Genomic DNA, 23,424 nt, shown 5'->3' on the forward strand with positions numbered 1-23,424 from the left:
AAACTAAAAAATAGATGGACAATGTTGTTTCTGTCATATCTTTAAAACAGTATTTTAACTCCTTTAGGATAGAAAGTACATTGGCACTTGCTACACTAAAAATCACTAACCCTGCCCTGATTTGAACAATATAAAGAAATGAGGAGACCAGAAATGCTGCTGTAAATAGACTCCTGAATCCTAAGGAGCTCCTGTTGCTCCTTCTTTTTCAAGTTCCCATCTGTAAACTTCTAAAAACAAAAAGGAAAAGAAGCATCATCATGCAAGGCTCCGGAGATAGAGAAATGATGAAACATTTAAACATTTAATCCAGGTAATGTTTCTCCAGCCCAAGCTTTGTGCATCATTCATCAAAACACAATAGAATCCAGGCCAGTTTTTGCTTCTGACCCAGGATCTAGTGAGAGAAGTTTCCTTTCCCAGCATGCAATGTGGGAGACTAATGTGGGTCAGGTAATTGGTGTGTGGTTTGAATGTTATACAGAAACCAACAAAAAGCGATTTGTGCACTGCAATTGTTTGAGTGTGTATATGTATATATATAGATATATATGAAATGGACACACATGAGCAAGTTAGAGAAGCTGATGACAAAGAGACAAATTATATATGCATATGCCTGCTTATGGGGCTGGGGAGATAATTAGGCCACTTGTGGGAAATGTTCTGCAGTAAGTGAGCACGTGGTGTGTTTGGTGGGGAAAGTGGAGTCTTTACAAACTAAAAGTTGTTGACTGCAGAGATTTTAGTTGTGTGTCTGCATGGTAATAATAATGGCCATAATAAAGTCCAGTTATGTCTGGATTCTAGGCATAAAGAACAGCCTGTAGCCCCACAAGTTATTCTGTACTAAGCTGAGGTGACCATGAGGGCAACTGGACCCTCCTCTGCTATAATTCAGCACCTGAAAGCCTTGGGCATCAAAATCCGCCTGCCAAAGAAAATCCCCAGTCCGGATGTGCAGGTAATTTGCAGGCAAATGTGCATGTAATGTAGCTGACCCAGGCTCTGTACTCACTGGCCTTGCTTTGTTCCAGGCCAAGACTTCCAGTCATGGCCTGTTCGGGACACCACTGCACTGCCTCCCACCCTGTATCACAGAAGGAAACATCCCACAGTGAGTATTGCGGCACCCTATAATTTGGTATAGTAGTCTGAAGCTGAGAATTGGGCCTGACTCTCGTACTAAGGGCAATCCACATTTCTCTCTACTAGTTTTTAAAACTGGGCAGCTACACACTCTTAAGACCCCAGTCAGTGTCTGCTCTTATTCTGTAACCCAGGGGTCCCCAACCTTTTTTACCCATGAGCCACATTCAAATGTAAAAAGAGTTGGGGAGCAACACTAGCATTAAAAAGTTCCTTGGGGTGCCAAATAAGGGCTGCGATTGGCTATTTGGTAGCCCCTATGTAGACTGGCAGCCTACAGGAGGCTCTGCTTGGCACTATACTTAGTTTTTATGCAATTAAAACTTCCAAGCCTGGAATTCAAAAATAAGCACCTGGTTTGAGGACACTGAGAGCAACATCCAAGGGGTTGGAGAGCAACATGTTACTCACGAGCTACTGGTTGGGGATCACTGCTGTAACCTATAGTTATTAAAAAGGTGTGCTCATAACTTTAACATTATTACTAAGCATGTCATGTACAGCCCTATGAGCCAAACTACAAGTGAAAAAGTGCCCTTGGAAACTTTTTTTAACTGAAATTGTGTGTGTGGTTTTTTTCACTTTATGTAAATGCTAAATGCTATTTAAAATGGCATTCCAACCCATTATAACGCTTTGTAAACTAATTTTATTGTGCTCAATTGATTTGAATGTAATAGACAGTTACAGCTGCCTGCTTTCTGCTAGGTTGAAATTGTGATAACACAATTATTAAGGTGAGCAGGTGATCTTTTTTTTCTACCAGTTTAAACATTAAGGAAAATGAGCAAAGCCTGAATCAGTTCCCCAGTATTTGATCCTTCAAAATCAGCTATAGAAAAAAACACAAATATGCTGTACACCATAAAAAAGTTTTAATAGAACCATTCATTAGAAAATCTCCTTTTTCCCCAATTACATTAAAACAATTACATCAGTTTTATTGATATATTATGCCTTAAAATCACATTTCAGGTAGTAAGTATATTTTAGGTAAAATTCATATGAATGACGAAAAGTCATATTCATGATTCATGCCCCAAGGTTCCAAAGTTTGCAAGGTGTGTATCCAGAACTTTTTTTCATTTTTTAGATGCCCCCACTCTTAAGTGGGCACACAGCTTAAATTACCGCTCCATGCTGCCCGAGGAAAGGTTCTCATCTTGCCTCATGTCAGGAGTGGCCCTGATTGTGTGTAGTGTGAAAAGTCTGTATGGTTGGCTTCTGCATGAGAGATGGCGTTAACAACTTCTTGTGTTTTTTTTTATCCCTCTTTCAGGTTTGTGGTTGATACCTGCCAGTTCCTCAGCTCTCATCTTGGTACAGAAGGACTTTTTCGTAAATCTGGCTCTGTAACTCGTATCAAAACATTTAAGGTAATGAAGTCAGTGTTATGCCAAATCTAGCAGTATAGCAATCCACCATATTGGCATAATTCTAAAAATACTGAAGAGCAAAAGAAAATAATGCTGAACTAAAAATATAAATGCTTGGAAGTGATATCGTTCTGTTCTTTCGCACATCCTTAAACCCACAATCCGAGCCAATCGGCTTATCCTCATAGTAACTGTCATAAATATTGCATCTTCAATTCACAGGAATAGTAAGTGACTGTTGATGGGAGAGCATTTTGAACATTTTTACTATTGAGGTTCCTGGTGATCTGTGTCTTAAATGGTAGTATACCTCCTTGTTCAATATGAATGCAATAATTAAATACCATTTGCCTATGGTCTTAAAGGGGTGGTTCACCTTTTAAGTTAACTTTTAGCGTGTTATAGAATGGCTATCCTCAGCAACCTTTCAATTGGCCTTCATTTTTCTTTCTTTTTTTTTTATAGTTTTTGAATTATTTGCCGCCTTCTTTTTACTCTTCCAACTTTCAAACAGGGGTCACTGACCCCATCTGAAAAGCAAATTCTCTTTTAAGGCTACATATATATTGTTATTGCAACTTTTTTAATACTCTTCTTTCTATTCTGGTCCTCTCCTATTCATACTTTAGTCTTTTATTCAAATCAGTGCAATTGATTGGACCCTAGCAACCAGATTGCTTAAATTGCAAACTGGAGAGCTGCTGAATAAACAAGCTAAATAAAAGCCACAAATAATAAAAAAAAAAAAAAGAAAAAATGAAAAACAAATATCACTTATTACATCATACTGAAAGTTAATTTAAAGATGAACAGCCCTTTTAATCACATAATCATTTTTCTTATTTCTTAAGCTAAACAGGGATATTGAGCTTATGTTGAATTTGATTCTTGTGAGTTAATAATTTAATTAATCAGTGCCGTGATAACCCCCTGCATAATGACCAATGCTGCTTATCTGTAAGTCAATACTTTAAAATAAAGAATAAAGTGATGGGCTTTTATATACAGAGCTCTCTACCTCTAGTTCAACTAACTCAACTAATTATTGGTAAGGTAGTAAGTGTGAGAAGCAAAATATTGCTCCTTTGCTACTTTTAGAAATAAAAAACTATATAAAAAATGCATTTTTAAAACATTAAAACAATCAAAGTAAAATTGTTTCCCTGAACAGAGGCGTGGGCATCCATTTTGGGCACAAGATCACAGGAGGAATCCCCCAATTCTCATTATGTTAATGTGTGTGACCAAACATGGCCGTCTGCGCTGGGAGCTCCCTCCTGTTGCAAGCAGCATATTACGTGCTAGGAGCATTTTCTGGTTAAAACAGTTTTGCTATAATCTGTCTTTAAATAATAGGCAGAAAGTAGGGGAAGAACACCTTTAAGCTTAAAATAACTTTTAGTATGATACAATGATATTCTAAGACAACTTCAAATTGGCCCTTATTCTTTGTTCTTAACTTTAATAACTTAGCTTTTTTTTTTTTTTTTCCAAATGTGTTTTTTTTATTCAGATACAGAACTTAGCTTTTTTAAGTACAGTTTGAATAAAATCTCAATTTAAACTTGACGTGTACATACAAAAAGGAATTGCACAGTACAGTATATGCAGGCTATTTCCACATCGATGAGTCACTGATGAGAAGCTTGTGCAAGATTTCTCTGGCCATGTTTAGCAAGATTTCCCCACTAGAAAGGAAGAGATTCCATCACAAAGAGGTGACAACAGAAGAGGGTGGTTGGGCATTAATGTTGCTCAAAGAACATATGCTGTTCCAGCAAACCATGCCGTTCCAGCAAACCAATTTTTGCTCAATACAAGAATGCCAATTGGCTGTTGTATTTATGTGTTTGTCATTATGACAGACTCTTCTTTTCAGTCATCCTTGTAACATTGATTGCTTCAGAGTCACAGACGTGGTAAAAGAGGCTGCAGATCTTTGCAGTCAATAATGCTGGAATCTGCCTTGTCATAAATGCAAAATTGAAAATAAAAATCCAAATAAAGGGGAGGTTTGCCTAAAAAGGAGTTTTTATTTTTGTATAGATGTTGCTATTTATCAAGTGTCCTTTTTGTTGAGCAGTCTTTTACTTATAAAGTATAGTGTATACAGGTATGGGACCTGTTATCCAGAATGCTCAGGACCTGTGCTTTTCTGGATAATGGATTTTTCTGTAATCTGGATCTTCATACCATATGTCTACTAGAAAATCATTTAAACATTAAACAAACCATTTTTAAAAACTTGGATTATTTGGATAAAATTGAGTCTATGTGAGATAGCCTTCCTGTAATTCAGAGCTTTCTGGATAACTGGTTTTAACCCTGCTGTCTTGTGCTACAGGCTCAGCTGGAGTCAAAGGAATGCAGTTTGGATTCTGCGCAACCAAGTGATGTTGCTGCTTTGTTGAAACAATTTTTCCGGGAACTTCCACAGCCTCTTATACCTCTGGAGTTGCAGGAGCCCCTCTGCCAGGTTCATGAAATGCTGAATGAAGAGAGTAGAGGATCAGCCACAATCTTGGTTACTTGCCTTATCCCTGCCATACATGTAGGGACCCTTAGATATTTCTGCACCTTTCTTCAGAGTGTGGCATCCAGGTAAGGACTGCCCCCCCCCCTGAAAACTATGCAAATGGCAATGAGATAGACTGCTGCCTATATGCAAAACACCTTCCAGACTTTTAGGGAGTTATTGGATATCAATGTAATTCTTTGTCACTGAATGGTTTTTAGGCATGTATAGGGAATTTTATGGCATAATATTAACCTTTCAGTGTTAACATTTGTATTAAACTGTAATTATTCATTAGTTTTATGGCTAGCATAGGTATTGGCTCCAGTGAGCTGTGATTACCATTGAAGTCAATGCAATCCCCAGCATTTTGCTGACCACCTGCTGAGTTGGAAATCATATCAGAAGTAAAACGCTGCAAATCTCCCCGTCTGCAATTGACCTTAAAAGTTCCAAGGTTCATTTGCTTTCCTCTATGTATAACTTAATGGCTGCTTTATAATAAACTTGTATTTAATATATTGTAGGTGCAATGAAAACCGGATGAATTCATCTAATCTGGCTGTAGTTTTGGCTCCAAATCTTTTTGCAAGCACAGGGCTGGGTGAAAGGCTGACACATGGTATTGAACGGCAACTCCAACTCCAGACAGCTGTCATGCAAACTCTGATTGACAATGCCAGCAGTATAGGTATTATTAATACAAACCATACCAAGAAGTTTAACTTTACCGGAAGAACAGAAATATTATTTTCTGCTAGAGAAGAATGTTTTTGCCATACTTTAGCACAGACTTTATAATATGATTTCCTTTTTGTCTGTGTATCCATGTCCCATGTGTAGAAAAATGGGAGCAGCTGTATATAAAGAGCATCCCACGGAAGGGTGACAGACATGTAATAGTTCTTCCTAGGGCATTGAGCATACTCGGTATACTTAACCACATACGCTTTTTGTGCCAATTTAAGTAGAGATAAAAACTTTAAATCTGTTTCTTTTGATGATGTCTTTCATCAGTAGGTGGGCCATTCTTATCCAAATGCCCCATTCACTTGTAAGTGCTCTACATAGGAAACAAATATTATATTCTTTTTGCTCATTCTGTTTTTACCACAACTCAATTTGTCTTTAGGACAGCTGCCTTCATTTATTCTTGGCAAGATTCCTCTTGCACATGACACTGTTGAAGAAGAGTCAATGACCCCCAGTGGAGGAGTGAATAGGAGAAGGCGCAGGCGGAGTATGAGTGGTAAGTGATCACAACACTTAGGGATTTTTAGGCTTTCTGTGCCCCCTAATGGTGCTTGTGTTTACTGCTGGCTAGGAATGAGACTTTTGTGGATTATATAAATAGGAATGACTAGTTATGCCAAATAATGCAGATTACAGATGAAAGGAAGTTCATATTTCCATTAGTGTATCCATAGCCACAAATGTTCTGAAAGTCAATAATAAACAGGGCTCTTGTGTCACGAACATAAGCAATAATTGCTGTGAGTAGAGACTTTATTACAACAATTACAACGGCGTGCTACAAGAGGCAGTTAAAGGAAACCAAAAGTTCTGTACTTCCTTCTTCAGGAGAACATAAATGAGGTTGTGTCTTTATTCTATGAGAATGACTGACTGGCAATTTTCACCTCCATGTTTTCTTGTTTCAAGGAATTGTTAATGAAGCACTCAGTAAATTAAAGCCAGGACGAGGTGCATCTATCAATGTCCTGGACCATGCTACAGGTGAGCCTTTGGAAAAGAGCAGTTATTCACCTGTTTATCCTGTTATGACACTTTATGACACTGGAATGTTTCTGACTGGATCTGCTTGACCTTTGATAGGTGAAGAGGGCCAGCATGAAAGATACAAAATCAAGCGTAAAGCATCTGAGGACTCTGGGAATGGAGAGCATTGCACAGCCAAGAAACGGTACAATACCTAAAGTCGATTTTTGGCTTTGAACAATTAGTACAGTAGTCTCACCACTTCCCTGAATTCTGGGATGGCCCTGTAATCTTTTAATACCTCATGTATGTCACTGGATATCAAAGGGTTTAGAGGACTTTTAGCATATTAGAATTTGTATATGAACTTTGTCTCCAACCGTTTACTGTGATTTCACTCCACTTAAAAGTGAATTTGAAATGTCAAATGACTTTTAGGAGTGGCATAAAAAAAAACTGAAAGTCCATGTTTTTCATTTTCTAATAATATTAAAGTAAATTGTAAGGTGATTGTTCTCTTAAATTACAGAGTAGGTGCTCAGTCTTCTTCAACTTTAGTTTCATTTCCAGCCAACTGCTTGTATGATTTTTATATGCATCCACAACATTACCCACCCACAGCCTTCTGATTTACCTTTCCTAGAAAGTCTTTGCGAGATATTGCAGATGAAAAACTATATAACAAAGACCTATGTGAACCAGTGAGCTCTGAATCTCCCCAGAGAGGTGGGTGGAATTGCCTTTTTTCATCTTCAGACTTCCCAATTTTTGCTGTGATTGGGACTATATTTTACACATAAAAGGACAAAGAAAGTTTAGGCACCCTCCCAGCAAATATGATCTTATCAATTGGTACTCCTCAGTGATTAATGTCTTCCTTGTTCTTTTAAGTTGTATATTGAATTTTCTGCCAGTGCATTTTCAGTTAAATTATTGGTTCATTGTTTGTTTGTATTTATACAGTTTTTATAGATGCTTCCCCAGAATTTCTGTCAAGTCCCAGCACTCCTCTTGTGATTAGCACAGAGTCACCAGCCATACCAGCAACTCCTGAATCATCCTCCCGGGGACAGAGGGTAAGGAGTAAGCGGAAGGAGAGCAAACGACCAAAGCGGTAAGATTAAAGTTTAATTTAGTAAACAAATTGCAAAACTACCAGGTTTCTCCATATATGTTAATGTTCCTTGTTATGTAGACACAGCATTATGCAGAAGTGTCTAAAGTAAACACTTCATGTCCTGTATACACCTAGCTGTGACACATGTAGCAGTGTCCCTAACTCTCACAATTCATCCCTAACCACTATTTTTTAAATTTGTGTCCATATTTTAAAATCCAGAGATGCAGGACATCTATGGGTGTTAAGTTTGTGCCCACCTGGGCCATCCTACTTTAATGTTGGGAGGAAACCACATCTTTGGAGGGAAATGTGCATATGAGACCAATAATGGGGTTGTTCACCTTTAATATGGACCTTTAGTATGATGTAGAGGATGTTGGTCTTCATTTTTTTATTTGTTATTTTTAAATGATTTAGCTTTTTGTTCAGCAGCTCTCCAGTTTGGCATTTCAGCAGCTATCTGATTGCTAGGGTCCAAATTAACCTAGCAACCAGGCAGGGTTTTGAATGAGAGACTAAAATATGAATAGGATAGGCTTAGAAATAAGTAATAAAACCATAGCAACAGGCAAAGCAAAAGCTGGAAAGGTCAGAAAAAGATATAAATAATTTGTTTTACATTTTTTAGTTTTTGAAGATTAATTGAAAATTGAAGCTAAGAACTGGGCCTTCTATAACATACTAAAAGTAACATAAAGGTGAACTACCCCTTTAGTAGTTATAAGTCTTAAGTAGACAAGTTGTTGTTTATGTGGGACAGCACTAGTGAGGAATTTGCATTATTTATCACTGAATTGAACACAAATGAATGTCATTTACAATTTATGAGTCAGTTTGGTAAAACATATATACATTTTCTAGATTTGGAATTATCTGGCATGGGTAATAATTAGACCATAATGTTGTGTGGAGTTCAACGGTGGCCCACAAGTACTTTAATTTGAACCCTGTGGGTACGTACATGTGTATTTAGTAGTAAAGGAGCAATAGTTCCTTCTGTTTGTTAAGGTGGGTGCTGCACCTTCAGTATTTTCCAGCTAAAGGCAATACTATGACCTTGAGGGAGCTGTTTTTTTTTATCTAATATACTGCTGCATATTAGATTGAATAGAGTGGATTTGTGCTCTACATATGCACAAGGAGTTTATTGGGAACTTTTGGAGTGTGAAAGCTCTGTATAAAAGTTGTTTGAAGTTCTGGTTAGATGTTATGTGCAATGTTAGTTTTACCTTGGGAATTCACAGAATTTCTGTCTGATTAAGTACAATGTGAAATTGCCCAGAATTATGAACTTACTAAGGCACGTGAGAAGATATACTTTGAAAACCTGCTTGTAACCCTACCATATCTTGATATATAGTCTGTGTAATACTTCTGTTGCTGAAGGCTCAATTATGAAATGCAGCACCTCCATACTGCAGCAATTTCCCTAGAATTCCAGCATTGCAAGTCACTGCTAACATTTTCAGAGTGGAAATGCAGTAGTGTCTAAAGTGGCAATGTGTGTGCTGTAATAACAGCAGTAGTAAGCAATTTGCTCAGTTCAAGTCAGTTGCTATTACATTAGGATATCCATGTTTTAAAGCTGTATATTAAGTGTTCTATTCAACACACTGGAATTTCTGACAAGGTTGCCTTTTGCACAATTCATCAAAACAGGCTGAGTGGGTGTATTGGTGCTCCCTGCAACTACTCTCTTATGTGTGAGGAGCATCTATGAATGGTGCCAACCGACGCAATATTTTGTGTCCATTTTAGCTTCCCATAGTTGTGGCTGCATTTGTACATTTGCCAACACTGCAGAAAATCACAGATGGAGCAGTTACCAAATTTGCTTTGTAAGCACAGTCTTGTGTTGTTTGAAATCATTTAGAAAACTGAAAAACTAAAAACAGTGCCACAGTCAACCATCATGCAGGAAGTCACTAAAAAGATCAGTTTCAAAAACATAGCTGTATGATGTATTTTTTGATCTATTCAAAAATAAATTTCAAGATTTTTCAAAATCCTTTTCATCTAAAAATTGTACTATTCTAATTGCCCATATCGGCAAATCGGATGTTATCGTTCAGTGTTCTAACTGTTTGAGATTAGTAAAACCTAGTGGCTGATTTTTTGTAATAGGTAATATCTGTCTAGCCCCTCTGTACTGTCATAGTTCAAGAGCCTATAAGCTTTTTACCCTCTCATTTTTTTTTCCTATAGTATGCATTCTGGCCACATCTGTGTTTCTCCTGCTCAGATGGAGAGAAAGGAGAAAGTCCGTAGCTCTATGCGTCTCTTCCATCGTATGCGTGTTCCCAAACAACCGGTAAAATTTGGTGTACTCTAAAAAGAATTATTTTCTGCACCTGATGGTGTGTGATGATGTGCAATCAAGTTACACATGCTGATGAGTAAAATTCCTATACATTTGGTTAGAATGTGTTGCTAAGAATGCAGAAGAAATGTATGTATATGGTAAAATGGCATTGATGGGGGAAAAAAGACAATAATTACATGCTGGTAAATAGATAATAGAAGCCCTAATCTAAATAATGAAGTCTAACCAGCACAATAAAAGATCCTTGGTTTAGTTCCTCATATAGGATTTTAGAAAATGCTTCCCATCTGAATTCAGGGTAAAGACTGGCTGGTCTGTACCCTTTGCAAACACCTTTCACATTGGTGAGCCTGGTGGTGCTACAGCCATATCTTAGACTAGTTTGCTGAAGTTCACTTCAAAAGCAGTACACTGGCAAAAGCATCTATCCGTTTGCTTTCTAAATGAAGTTATGATGTTTAGCATCTCCTGCATATTGCATGCCCTATACCTCACAGGGTCATAAAAGCATGCTGCTTCCCCTTTGTATTTATATTTTTTTAATAGTTTTTTCCTTGCCCTCTTTTTTTCTGACTCTTTCCACCTTTCAAATGGTGGTCTATACCAAGGTGTTTATTTACTAGAAATCGAATAAAACTGTTGTATATTATTATGCGATTCATTAGCCACAACTTCTAGTTGTCGTACCATATAGCATAGGTGCCAGCTGTCTCATTTCATGCAAGTTTGTTGTGTGGGTTCTGGAAGCAGAATACCCACAGTATTTATATGTGTGGGTCAGATTTACAATATTGTAGCTCATGTCTAGAAAATTATCCTGGTCACAAACAAATTCTTCCTTTATGTATGCAATATATATGGACTAAAATGTGTTCAGTTTGCACCCATTGATGGTTAACATTTTTACACCCACCATCCTTCATCATCCTTTCATTGATAGTGGTACTTGTTGTAGTTGAACAGCTGGTGGAAGCAAATAGAACATCCTTGGCATGAGTATTATACAGTCCATGGTCCCGGCTGAATATTTGCATTCTAAGGGTCTTATTGAACCTAGCAGCCAATGTCATGGGGAAAAGAGTATTCTGTTGCCAGAGTTAACCTACAGGCTCCCCAATCCAGCCACTTCCCCTTGAATTCCTTCAGATGTCTAAAATTCTCTACATTTCTAGACTTTAGATGGAAAGAACCTTGAGACTAGTGGTTGGAACATGATGAAAAGAATGGTAGCAGAAGCTCTAGAAGGACCAATCTTTAATGGAAAGGATTTCCGTGTTGCCCCTTTATCTTTAAAAGTTTCTGGGCAAGGTAAGTTATTTTTGCTCAACATTTATTTGTTTTCTAGGGTGAGAGTGATCTAGAGAGAGACCAAAGGACGTGACTTTTATATAATCCAGTGTAACCTCCTTCATTGTTCTTTATCAGGGAAAGATTTACGCCTTCTGCAGATGTCTGATTTCTATATGCATTTTTGTTTTTACATAACATTACGTTTTTCCTGGCTTCATTCCAAAAATCTATTTTTATCTCCTGAAAATGTTTTACTGTTTTTGAAAACATTTACTAATACAGGTATTAAGATCTTTTTAAGTGAAAAAAAAGATCCATTTAAACCAGTAGTCCGAAGCCAAGTGTTTGTTACAATTATGAGTTATAACACTTTATGTATAATATGTGTAATGAATATTAGCAATAGTACGGTTATGTACATTTAATAGACTAGAAGATTGCACTTTTGCTCTAGTAAAGTGGTTTGTGGATGCATAATATTTAAGCTTGATCATGAGCCTGACAGGCACAAAACATTGCTTCTCTGTGCCCTACTTTTATTATTTTGAAAGAAGCAGAGTGGACTCTCTGCTTTCAAATGGGGTCACTGATACCATCTAAAAATCAAATGCTCTGTAAAAACCACAAATAATAAAACATGAAATCCAATTGTAGTTTATCAAAGAATATCACTCTCTACATCATACTAAAATTTAATTTGAAGGTGAACAACTCTTTTAAGTAGGTCCATATAATTTCATGTACTTTCGGCCTTATTTAACTTTTAGTCCTCCATTAAAGTCTTTGTAAAGTTATAACTACCAGTATCATAGGTCACATTATATGTAGCACATACATTTGTTACACATTTTGCTTTAAAAATGGGTGGCACCTATGCTCCTTCCAGAAAGAGCTAACGGGCTCACTGCCATGAAGTGGAAGGCAGAACACCCCTCACCCACCCTAAAATGTTTTCAAATGGTTAATACCTGAACTGTCCCCTTTTACCAATTAACATGCCAACAAAGTGGATACCCCAAGAAAGTTGATACAGTATCATCACCATGGATATCAGAACAGAATTCCCATAAATCTCCACCACCTCCTTTCCCCCAGGTAGCCAGGAAAACTGTAATGAGTTAATTCATTGTTTAGTTGTATTTATGATATTTCATATGTCATGCTTGGATATCCTTTGTAATGCTTGATTGAGCTGTATGTGATTCTGTCAATAAAAAGGGGGTGGTACAGATTCATTCAATTGAGTGGTTTATACCATTAGTAACTCACTTTCAAAGTGACCGGAGTCCTGTCCATGTCATTCACTATTGTGTAGAGACCAGGACTGCACAATCCCCAATGGGTTTGTTACATACATTATATTCCTCTCTACAGTGGTGTACACCAAAATCTCAGGAATGAGCAGTCAGTTACTTGCTAGTTTCTTTCTATTCCAAGAAGCCCTGTTGAATACCCAGTGAACAGTCTGGGCTTCTGTATGATCCAATGAAATCATGAAAGTTCCAGATACTGTAGGGATTCTGTTTGGTGACTATGTATTTTATACATAGACAACCTATACATTCAATGTATGTATGTATGTTCAATGTATATTTAATGCAGGGCATCCTGTTGTCTATACATCCACAGTTATTGTTATGATAAATAATACATTTGTCTTTCTCTCTAGCGAACCCTTTGATTTCTGAAGATGCTTCTCATAAACACCCTATATCCCCACCGTGTTTAAGCTCCTCTCCATTCTGGAAGCCTACACGAAGAAGCAGGGAGAAGTCAGAAACAGCATATTCTGCAAAGCAGAAAAGAACTCTTCGCCGCTCTCTCAGTATGCCAGAAAAATTGGGAGAAGGTACAGTTGCAGAAGAGGGTCAAGAAAGCTCAAATCACAATGAGGATGCTTTCTCTTTCATCCAGCAGCAAGATGGTATCTCGGAAATAAGAATTGAGAAGAGCTCAGCATTAAAGACAAAAGTAGATCGATTGAGTGGTGACAGAGATTCCTTATCATCACCCTCCAAACTGAGTAGTCATCAGAGTATTCATTCAAAAGATGACTTTTCATTCCATAGACAAGTCTCTGTGTCTGAGTTGCATCAAAACTCACAGTCTTTGAGGAGGAATGAAGGCCATACGGCACAGTATCGAAGTGTTCGGAAGCTGGTGCTGAGTTTTCCTTGGGACCCTCATATTAACACTTTCCACCCACCCTATTAAACGAAAGGGGGCAAGACGCTTTGGGCGCTCCATAAGCCATGAAAGTGGGCTTGGCTCAACAGAGGAACAGAATGGACAAATTAGTGTGCTAGCTCCCTCCAGCAACAGCCCCAAAAAGTCTCTGAGAGGAAGAAGTCGGCGATTGTTCGTAAGTCGCAAGAATATTACCCTCTGTGCCCAGAAAAGTCTAGAAACCACAAAACCACTCTGTTTAGATACAAGTGTGGCAGATCCCGCAGGTCAGTCTTTCATTAATAACTGGAATTTATCTCTTGTACAACAAATGATGGAAGAATAAAAACAAACTTACAGAAGTTCACCTAAATACCCTCTATCTGCCACTAGAATGGAACCTATCAGTGACTTTATAGATTTCTAAAAATTGTAGATGCCAAAACAAACACTGCACTGTACAAACATAAGTTCTCCCCTATCACCAGAAGCTGTACAGCCTGGAGGTAAGCACCTTGGCCATTATTTATTGGCAGCAAAAAAGTTTTCCAGTTTTTGTTGCCATTTCAAAATAGGCAATTTACGCAAAAATTATCCAGATGAATTGTAGGTAACAGCCTGGCCGAAAAAACTCATTTATATTGACTACTTAGTAAATGTAGGCCTCATTTAAATACATAATAAATGTATAACACCAACCACAGCTATTTTGTAAGTATACAGGGGTTTAATATTTCTAGGGGCAATAGAAGTTATTCCATAATAGTTGGTATGGTTGTGATTTGTGGCAGCCAATGATCTTTTGTGTATGTAATCTGATTTTGTGTAAGCTGATTTCACTGGCAGTTAAGCTGAAATGCACAATTGTTTGTCCACACGCAATGCTCTTTTTCTTATTGTGTCTTTGTGTTTTCCCATTTTTGTGTTTTTAAACTATTCTTTTACAAAAACATTTTCAGATTCTTAGAACTATGAATGTACCTTATCAATAAAAAATTGCATATTTTGTTTTAAGTGCTGGGTGTAATGATTGTGATTTCTGAATGGAAAGATTTCACTTTCGGCACTAATTAGTAAGGTGCTGCGTAAAGGAAATGCCAGGCAAATGTGAGCATTTGTGTTTCTTTTTAATAACCACACCAGAAAAAAAAATATTATTTTCAAACTTGTTCGTTCTTCTGATATTTCTGAAAGTAGTTTTCTTTTCTGTGATTATTTTCCTTGTACAATTAACTCTCCCTCCCCTCTTTGCCCTCCTCTGTGTTGCCATTTGGCAGCCTGTCCCAGATCCCCCCAATCATTGTGAAGAGGAGGGGGCAGGAGGATATCTCGGGCTGCATCTCTGTGAGTGGGTCTGTTCAGGCAGAGGGGAGAGGAGCACTCTGTATGTGTCTGTGTGTACCTTTGTCTCTCTCCCCCATCTCCACACAGGCTGATTCCACACAGGAACAGGGATAACAGTAGACCGTAGGGGGAGCACCATGGCTGAAGGAGGTGAGGGCGAGGAGGAGATCCAGTTCCTCAGGACGGTGAGTGCACACTCAGTTTAACATGTTTCATGCATTTTCCAGACATTGTCACTGCAAGGGTTAAAATCGAATGTGTATTTGTGCTGAATGTTACATAAAAGTAAGGGCTGAGAGATCTGTGTCACCAGTTATACACCTGTTGAACTCTTGTCAACTACAGTGTCAGCCTGAGCTGGGGGGGGAGGAAGAAGTTTTAAGTGTCGGGAAGGGGGGGTGTGAATGACAGGGATCAAAAGGGACATACAGAGACAAAATGACTATTAAGCACATAGCAGCTGTCATTTTAGCACAGTTATTTGTTCTTAAGTCACCTTGTGTATTTCATTGAGTCACAGTGGGATCTGTACTGCAAGCATTGCAACCTTTGATATATTGTGTGTGTATATGTGTATTTCTATATATAATCTATAACATATTCTCAGAATGAAATGCAAAGCTGCATTTCTTATTCTGTCCTGCTCAGCTGTAATATAACCTCGGTGTCTCACTTTCTATAACCTAGATGTCTCTTCCTTTTCTCTATAAGATACACAGCTATGTCTCACTCTGCACCCTCTATATAGCATAAACAGCTGTCTCTCACCCTGCCCTCCTCTAGATAACATACACGGCTCTCACTTTGCACAGTTGTATCTCCCTCTGCCTCCCCCATAAGACATTTTGCTGGTTTTCGCTTTTTCATTCTGCCTATAACATTAACATTCTGCTCTTTACTCTAACCCAAACTATAGTAGATGAACAAAGAATGGGTTAAAAGCAGTATGAAATATCATTAAGGGAGATACAGTTTGCTACTATTAATTTATGTCAGGGAAACAGCCTTAGGTACTCCAGAGACTGTCTGGCTAACCACAATCCTGTTCCCAAAGATAGAATTCAAGCAGAATGAGCTGTATATTTAGGTTACTTTTCAAAATGAAATTTATATATAGTGTCACCTAATTAAAAGACAATCTACATCTATAAGCAGTGTGCATATGATATGTAGGCAACTGTTTTGCCTTCTTTGCTGGAACCACAGAGATTGTAATGAACTGCCACCCTTATGATCATAAATAGCTGCTGATGCAAGCAAGATTAGCGGCCCCCATACTCAAAGTATGAAAAGAAGTATATGGATAATAAGCAACACAAAGTGTACTTTGCAGTTTGCTTTTGCCCTTAAGTTCTAATTATGAGTGGGACTGTAATATTGTTATTGACTGAATATTTAATGGCAGATCATATTTAGAACATGTATGGTTATTTCATATGACACCGCCTTAACAATAATGTTATGAACTGTAAATATCAGTAGTTAAAACTGCAGTTTGTGATGCTATGCATTACAGATAACGGTGGCTCTTAAATGTATTTGATGGTGAGTGGCCTCAGGATGTGTTTCCCAGCTAATAATGGCAGTTTTCTGAATCACTGCAAATGGGGAACATTTAGTTATTCAACTGACATGTTAGGCGTGGATTTAAAACTGCTTAACTGAACTTTGCCCTGTGTATAACTGAATGCCCCATTGGACGTTTGTATGTGACTGAATATCTAATGAATGCATGTCTTATAATAGACTCATGCACTCATGCTAGTTGCTTAGATAGTTAGTGTATGGTTTCTCCATGTGACTGCTCATTGTATATAACATTTCCATTTCAATTTGCCTGTATAGGGGTTTCAGTAAGAAATTAGTTCCCTAAACTTTTGGATGTCATTTAAGAACCAAGTTACCCTATTAATAAGTACGTCCTATATTATACTGTGTTATAACAAAAGATGGATTTTATTTCCTTAAAGGGGTTGTTTATCTTTAAAGTAACTTTTAGTATAATGTAGAGAGTGAGTTTAGGTTTTTGAATGTTAGCTTTTTGTTCAGCAACTCTCCGTTTTGGAATTTTAGGGATTGTTGTTAGGGATCAAATCTTCCTGGCAATCCGGCAGTAGTATGAATGAAAGACTGGACTATGAATAGTAGAAGGCCTGATTAGGAAAATACGTTAAATACATGAAAAAAAAACAACACCACTATGGTAGCTTAGCAGAGCAATCGTTTATGGGATGCCAGGGTCAGGGAACCCATTTTAAAGTTGCCAAGGGTCAGACAAAGTAGTAGTGGGTATATCATCCATTGCAGTAAAAGGAAACAAGTGTGCTCCAGAACATCAATATGGAGATGTAATATTTTTAACTTTGACTAATAAATGTAGTTTTTTACTTTATTTTTTTGGCCCTGTGGATTCCTTGACGGACGGACAGCCTTGTTTTTCTTTTTGCATATATCATAAGCATGTCATCAGAAATCTGAGACAAGCACTTCAGAAAAAAATGCATATACTTTGTATTTAGCCATATTGACATATGAAGAAAACCCCAAAGGAAGAGAATATAGGCCAAAGAGATAATTATGAACAGAACATATTGCAGTTAAGGAGAATCTCAAGTAGCTGGCTACTAATTATGGAAAAAGACAGAGAAAAATATGCGACAAAAGACTTTATTTATTTAATGGGGCATTTTTAGCTATACCATGGCCTTCAGGATCGGGGTCAAAATCAGGCACGTAACATGAGAAACTACCTTTTATTTAGGTATAGTAGTCTCTAGAAAGGAGTTGCAAGTTAAATGGGATTTGTTTCAGGAGGGTAACAGCCTCTAGAAAGACATTAGAGTGATTTAGTAAGTAAGAGTCACACCATGCCTTTAGCAGTGAGTGTAATTGTTGTGTACATTAAGGTGGCTTATGCTTATAGCCATGGGAAAATATCTTTTGGGGAGGCAATGTGGGGGAAAACTCCTGCCATAAAGTGCATTCAGCTGGATATATAGCTACAAGATGGTATATGGCTGTTCCAAAAAATGTTTCTCTTACCTAAATTCAGGCCTCTTGGAACATTTCATCACCTACTGTGTTTCCCCACTTTGTAAATTCTAATTTTTAGCCCCGGCTACACACCCACTTGGCCCAAAACATGCTTCCAACGCTTCGATCCACTTTTGAGGTCTACTTTTTAATACTGTCTTTAATTAAGAACTGGGGGGGTGCTACTGTGTATTCCATAGCCTTGTCTCTGTATTCTGAGCCAGTGCTTCCTCTTTATATCATTAGCAACACTATAAATAAAACATCCAACACAATATTGCAACCACATGCAGCTTGTAATAAATATTATATATACATTGTGTGTTCACTTTTAGTATATTATAGGTAGGCTCATTCAAAGCAAATTTTAAAATTTTTCAAAATTCAAATTTTCAAAGCTGATACAGGGCAGATAGCAACCATTTTACTGAGGTCATTAAAAGTTTTATGGAAGGTGCACTCTTTAAATGAGATTATTTAATAGGCGAAAATCTGAAACATACTCTTTGGAACACTGCACAGTATACAGAAATGGCTCTGGCTCATTTTTTAATGCACATTTGCACCTAGGTTGTTTAAAGGTGGTTGTTCACTTTTGTGTTAACTTTTAGTATGATGTAGAGAGTGATATTCATAGACAATTTGCCATTACTTTATATTTATTATTATTTGTGGTTTTTAAACTATTTAACTTTTTCTTCAGCAGCTCTCAATTTTAATATTTCAGTAATCTGGTTGCTAGGGTCCAACTTACCCTGACAACCATGCATTGGTATGAATAAGAGACTGGAATATGAAGAGCAGAAGAGCAGAAGGCCTGAATAGAAAGACAAAAAGACGAATAGCAATAACAATAAATGTGTAGCCGTACAGAGCATTTGTTTTAGATGGGGTCAGTGCTCCCATTTCAAAGCTGGAAAGAGTCAGAAGGAAAAGACAAATAATGAAAAAACTATATAAAAACAATTAATAATGAAAACCAATTGAAATTTTACTTAGAATTATACATTCTATAACCTACTAAAAGTTAATTTAAAGGTGAACCACCCTTTTAAATGGGTTGTTCACCTTTAAATGATCTTTTAGTATTATATAGAGTGTGATATAAATTGCAACTGGTTTAAATTTTATATTTATGGTTTTCAGTTAAGCTTTTTACTCAGCAGTTCTGCAGTTTCAGCATTCTGTTTGTTAGGGTCCAAATTACATTAGCAACCATGCAACGATTTGAATAAGAGACTGGAATATGAATAGGAGAGGCCTGAATAGAAAGAGAAGTAATACAAAGTAGCAATAACTATACATTGGTAGCCTTAAAGAGCATTTGCTTTTAGATGGGTTCTGTGACCCCCATTTTAAATCTGGAAAGAGTCAGAAGAAGGCCCATTGAAAAGTTGCTTAGAATTAGCCATTTTATAACATACTAAAAGTTAAGTTAAATGTGAACTACCACTTTAAGAAAATTGACTTTCCTAGTTTTTCTTCAAAATTCAATGCTCTATTTTTTCTGATAGTTTGGGTTATTCACGTACTGCTTCAACCTAACCTCTTACTGCAAACAACCTAGCCATTCTGTTTGTCATTATTGAATTGCAAATTACTGGCATATGTTGAATTGAGCCAGATAGAGCAGATAAACTCTGTCCGTGATGCAGAATTGTGTTGTTTAAAGCCCAGTGGTGCTTATGTCGTGGTGACCAGATCAGAAAATAAAGTCAGATACATGTTCTATGTATATGCACAACGTATCTTTCCGTTATGCTAGCTACACTGTTACGTATAAAGGGAATGTATTACACAGAAAAAAACCTGAAAAATTAAGAACAAGATTTGCCGTTCATATTGTAATCTTTTTTCGTTTTACTTAGCCTGCTGTAATTGTGATTAGCCCATTTTCAGCTTGAAGGTCAATTATTTTATTGGCATTAAAGTAACTACTGCATACATTGTGCACTGATGCAAACTATAAATTGAGCAATTGGTTTCTTAATGGCAGATGAGCTGCTATGGGTTTGCAAAACTAATATCATCAGAGGAAAACGTCTTCTTTATTATTATTATTATTATTATTATTATGCAGTTAGGCAATGCTTACGAGGAACTTAATATCGGTGTTCCATATTTAAAATGATATGCCATTAGAATGATACGTGTCAGCAAAATTAAGAGAATTAAAGAAAATTTCCAATATACATTGTTTTTAAGGTTTTTTTGTATGTTATTGCTTTTGACAGCAGCATCCATTTGTCTATTATTCTATTATCTCTACTTCTGGTTCTGGCCAATTGTTTTTATGCAAGGCATTGTGGGAATTGGTGTCATGACTGAAGGAGAGCTTCTTTCTTCTGCATTTTTTAAAGAGACAGAACCAGCAGGTTAGAAAGGTACATACAAATATTGCTTTCAATCCGTGGCATAACTATAGAGGAAACAGACCCTGCAGTTGCAGGGAGGCTCAAGGAACAGGGGGCCTCAGACTGCGGGGAGTACTTCCTCTATTGCTAAAAAAAAAAACCCTCCCCAGCCGCTCTCTTACCTGTGGCGGGGAAGGGGGCACAAGTAGGCAGGGAGTGGACAGGGGTCATGAAGTGGGCGGGTTTGAGAGGATGGGAATCGGTGTGCCCTGGGCCCCTCCGAAGATTTTTTTGCAGGGGGGCCTGGCGCACTCTAGTTACGCAACTGTTTCAATATCCAATACATTTACCATATCTCTAAAACCGCTGAACATTTTTTAATTTATGTATTAGAAATTTGTTTGGAAGTTTAATCCTAACTTTTCTGTTATGTATTTGTTGTTTTTGCACATAAGCATTGTCATGCTGTCATGCCCCTTAGTTATCAAATGGTGCTTTCTTTTATGGTGAAGTCACACAGTGCAGATCAAACTCTCTTTTCTCCATCTGCGTTTACTAAGCAGTCAGAGAAGCTAATCCAATCTTCTTTGTACTGACGGGCACAGCTTCAGCCTGGGTACAGCTATTCGTAAAGGTGATCAGACTAAAAATGCCTGATTTTGGATTTTTTTGGGCACTCTGTGTAACTGCAGTCAGGTCGAAGCTGTGACTGTCGGTGCAGCTACACGGAGCGGATCTGATGAGGAAAAACATTTGATCTACCCTGTGACTCTGGAATTTTATTTTCTTGTTCACAGCCAGATCCTGCTTATGAGGAAAAACATTTGATCTTCCATTTGATCTACCCTGTGACTCTGGAATTTTATGATCTTGTTCACGCCCAAATCCGCTGCCATCATTAACAATTGCATAGTTTATTGACTAGGTTTGGTTTTTAAAAAAGCTTCACAGCCTTTATAACCTACAGTTAAAAGCAGAATTAATGTAATAAATATAGGAAAGTGAAACATTCAGTTTGGTGACCACAAACAGTGCCCTTTGCTGTAATGACGCCCTCAAATTCACTTTGCAGGAAGTGCTACATTGTAGTTGAATTACAGGACATCACTTTTGTTTTGGAAGTTGTGAAACACTAATTTAGAGAATTTTGAAAATTGCCAAACTACCTCTCACACTCCTAGTAACAGATTTACCCAATACATGTAATTTAGAGTTCAGACAGCCCTTATAATGATATATTTATAAGAATGGCAGAATTACTTCACATCTGCAAACCTACAGTATCTCCTATTGCAAACCTTCTGTTAGACTGTAGTAAACAAATTAACTTTAAAACAGCCCATAATTATTTTTTTATTACCTTAACCCCAAAGCTTTATTTACTTTTACTACTACTACTACTACTACTACTACTACTACTACTACTACTATTTTAGTACTCTCTGTTTGTTTCTAATAAATGTTTCTTTCACTCAACAAAATTAGAAAACGATTTATTCTCTGTGACATATAACATTAATAGCTAGAAAGGATTTTGGATGGCCATGAGAATTTTTTCCCCCTCAAATTTCCAGATCTTTGACCAAACCGGCAACCTTGTAAGTGGGGGTTATTTAAATCTTTAATTTTAGAAAGCCCCTCCCGTATTTACTTGGCATAGGCACAACTGTTTGAACAGTTGCGGTTGCTCAGTAGGGGTTATTTAGTTCAGCATATGCAAAGCCTGGTTTCACTACCAGTTCCAGTTTATTGCTAATGAGAACACCAAATTGTCAGGCTGATCACCTGGCTGATCATGTTATGTTTTCATAAGGAAGTTTGTTAAAGGGGTTGTTCACCTCCTAAACACTTTTTTTTTTTAGTTCAATTGCTTTCAGATTGTTCACCAGAAATAAACTTTCAATGACATTATACTTTTTTTTTGTCTGTGACTCCCCCCCCCCCAAGCTGCCAAGCACTTCAATATTAGAAAAAGTATCACACATAGAAAATAGAAAGTAATTTGAAAAAGTCTTTATTTCTGGTGAACTATATGAAACCAACTGTACTGAAAAAAGTGTTGGAAGGTGAACAGCCCCTTTAAGTTGAGATAGTTATGAAGTTCTTCTGCTACCGTCCTCAAAAGTCTTCATTATTTGTACTAATGCCAGGCTTGATCTCTGCCTGTTAGAAGAAGATTTGTGGAGAAAACCAGAATATGGCCTGGTACAAACTCATGTGTGCAGTAACTGACATGTATGGCCTGTTATTGCACATTGAAGCCAGTCCTCAGCCAGAAAATGAGCAAACACCATATGTGAAATAATGTTGACACCATTGGAACTTCAGAGCACTAGTTCTTGAAATGAAGTACAGACCACACTCTGTGTTTATTCAGTTGCTGATATTTTCATGAATTACAGCTTTCAGCATGCACGGTCAGCTGCTAAGTCTTGGGGTAAGAGCTGCTAGGAGTCCAACAACACCTTGATTACCATATTTAGATCTCTTTTATAGTGCTTGGATATATATACTAAATATTTTAAAAAATTGTTGCTCCGGTGTTTCATGAATCCTAGTAGCCAGTGTCCACTAGTGAACTATAACTTTTCTGTATTTGTGCGCTCTAGTTATAGCATGTTTAACTAACAAATACTGAAGAGCTTTATGTGCCATAATCTAGGACAATGTGTGTTTATACTATGATTTATATAATGATTTTTTCATGCAACTATTTCTTAGAAAAAAATGACCAGATAATAACTTTCATAACGAGCAGTTATGCATAAATGCCTGTTTTTTTATATATACACGATTTGAATTACTGGCAAATAAATCTAAATATATATTATTATGTGTGTGTGCATATATCACTACATTTAGTAAAACCTAGGTGCTTTGCAGCACCTTATTTATTAATAAATTGGTATACATGTAGTTATTTCCCTGAAAAATTCTGCTTATGTCTTTGGGCATTTCTGTATCCTGTGGAACAACATCCTCTTGGACTCGTCGTGGAACAGCTGCTATACATTCCTTTAGCCTTGCTCCTCATC

At 37.3% G+C, this 23,424-nt stretch overlaps 2 protein-coding genes across 8 annotated transcripts in view; both read left to right on the forward strand.

Annotated features, from left to right (window-relative positions):
- Positions 1 to 426: 426 nt before the first annotated feature.
- arhgap11a.2.L (Rho GTPase activating protein 11A, gene 2 L homeolog) lies at positions 427 to 14,672 on the forward strand (the record flags this gene model as incomplete). Its single annotated transcript, NM_001095750.1, is given in 16 exon segments — positions 427 to 453; positions 811 to 964; positions 1,038 to 1,117; positions 2,429 to 2,525; positions 4,870 to 5,126; positions 5,568 to 5,731; positions 6,173 to 6,289; positions 6,703 to 6,777; positions 6,877 to 6,964; positions 7,403 to 7,485; positions 7,723 to 7,873; positions 10,085 to 10,190; positions 11,375 to 11,510; positions 13,162 to 13,685; positions 13,687 to 14,176; positions 14,219 to 14,672. Coding segments are annotated over 14 exon segments (2,376 nt in total). The 3' UTR covers positions 14,086 to 14,176; positions 14,219 to 14,672.
- A 200-nt stretch (positions 14,673 to 14,872) lies between these two features.
- Positions 14,873 to 23,424, forward strand: part of ryr1.L (ryanodine receptor 1 (skeletal) L homeolog) — a 119,472-nt gene continuing 110,920 nt past the window's right edge. For 3 of the 7 annotated variants that reach the window (XM_018230279.2, XM_041572954.1, XM_018230284.2), the window contains exon 1: positions 14,873 to 15,187. In XM_018230279.2, the coding sequence (XP_018085768.1) occupies positions 15,140 to 15,187 (48 nt within the window). In that variant the 5' untranslated portion in view covers positions 14,873 to 15,139. The remainder of the gene's footprint in view (positions 15,188 to 23,424) is intronic. The other 4 variants (XM_018230283.2, XM_018230286.2, XM_018230287.2 and 1 more) reach the window with 2 other exon arrangements.

The sequence above is a fragment of the Xenopus laevis genome, chromosome 8L, assembly GCF_017654675.1.
Source record: "Xenopus laevis strain J_2021 chromosome 8L, Xenopus_laevis_v10.1, whole genome shotgun sequence".
Lineage (NCBI taxonomy): Eukaryota > Metazoa > Chordata > Amphibia > Anura > Pipidae > Xenopus > Xenopus laevis.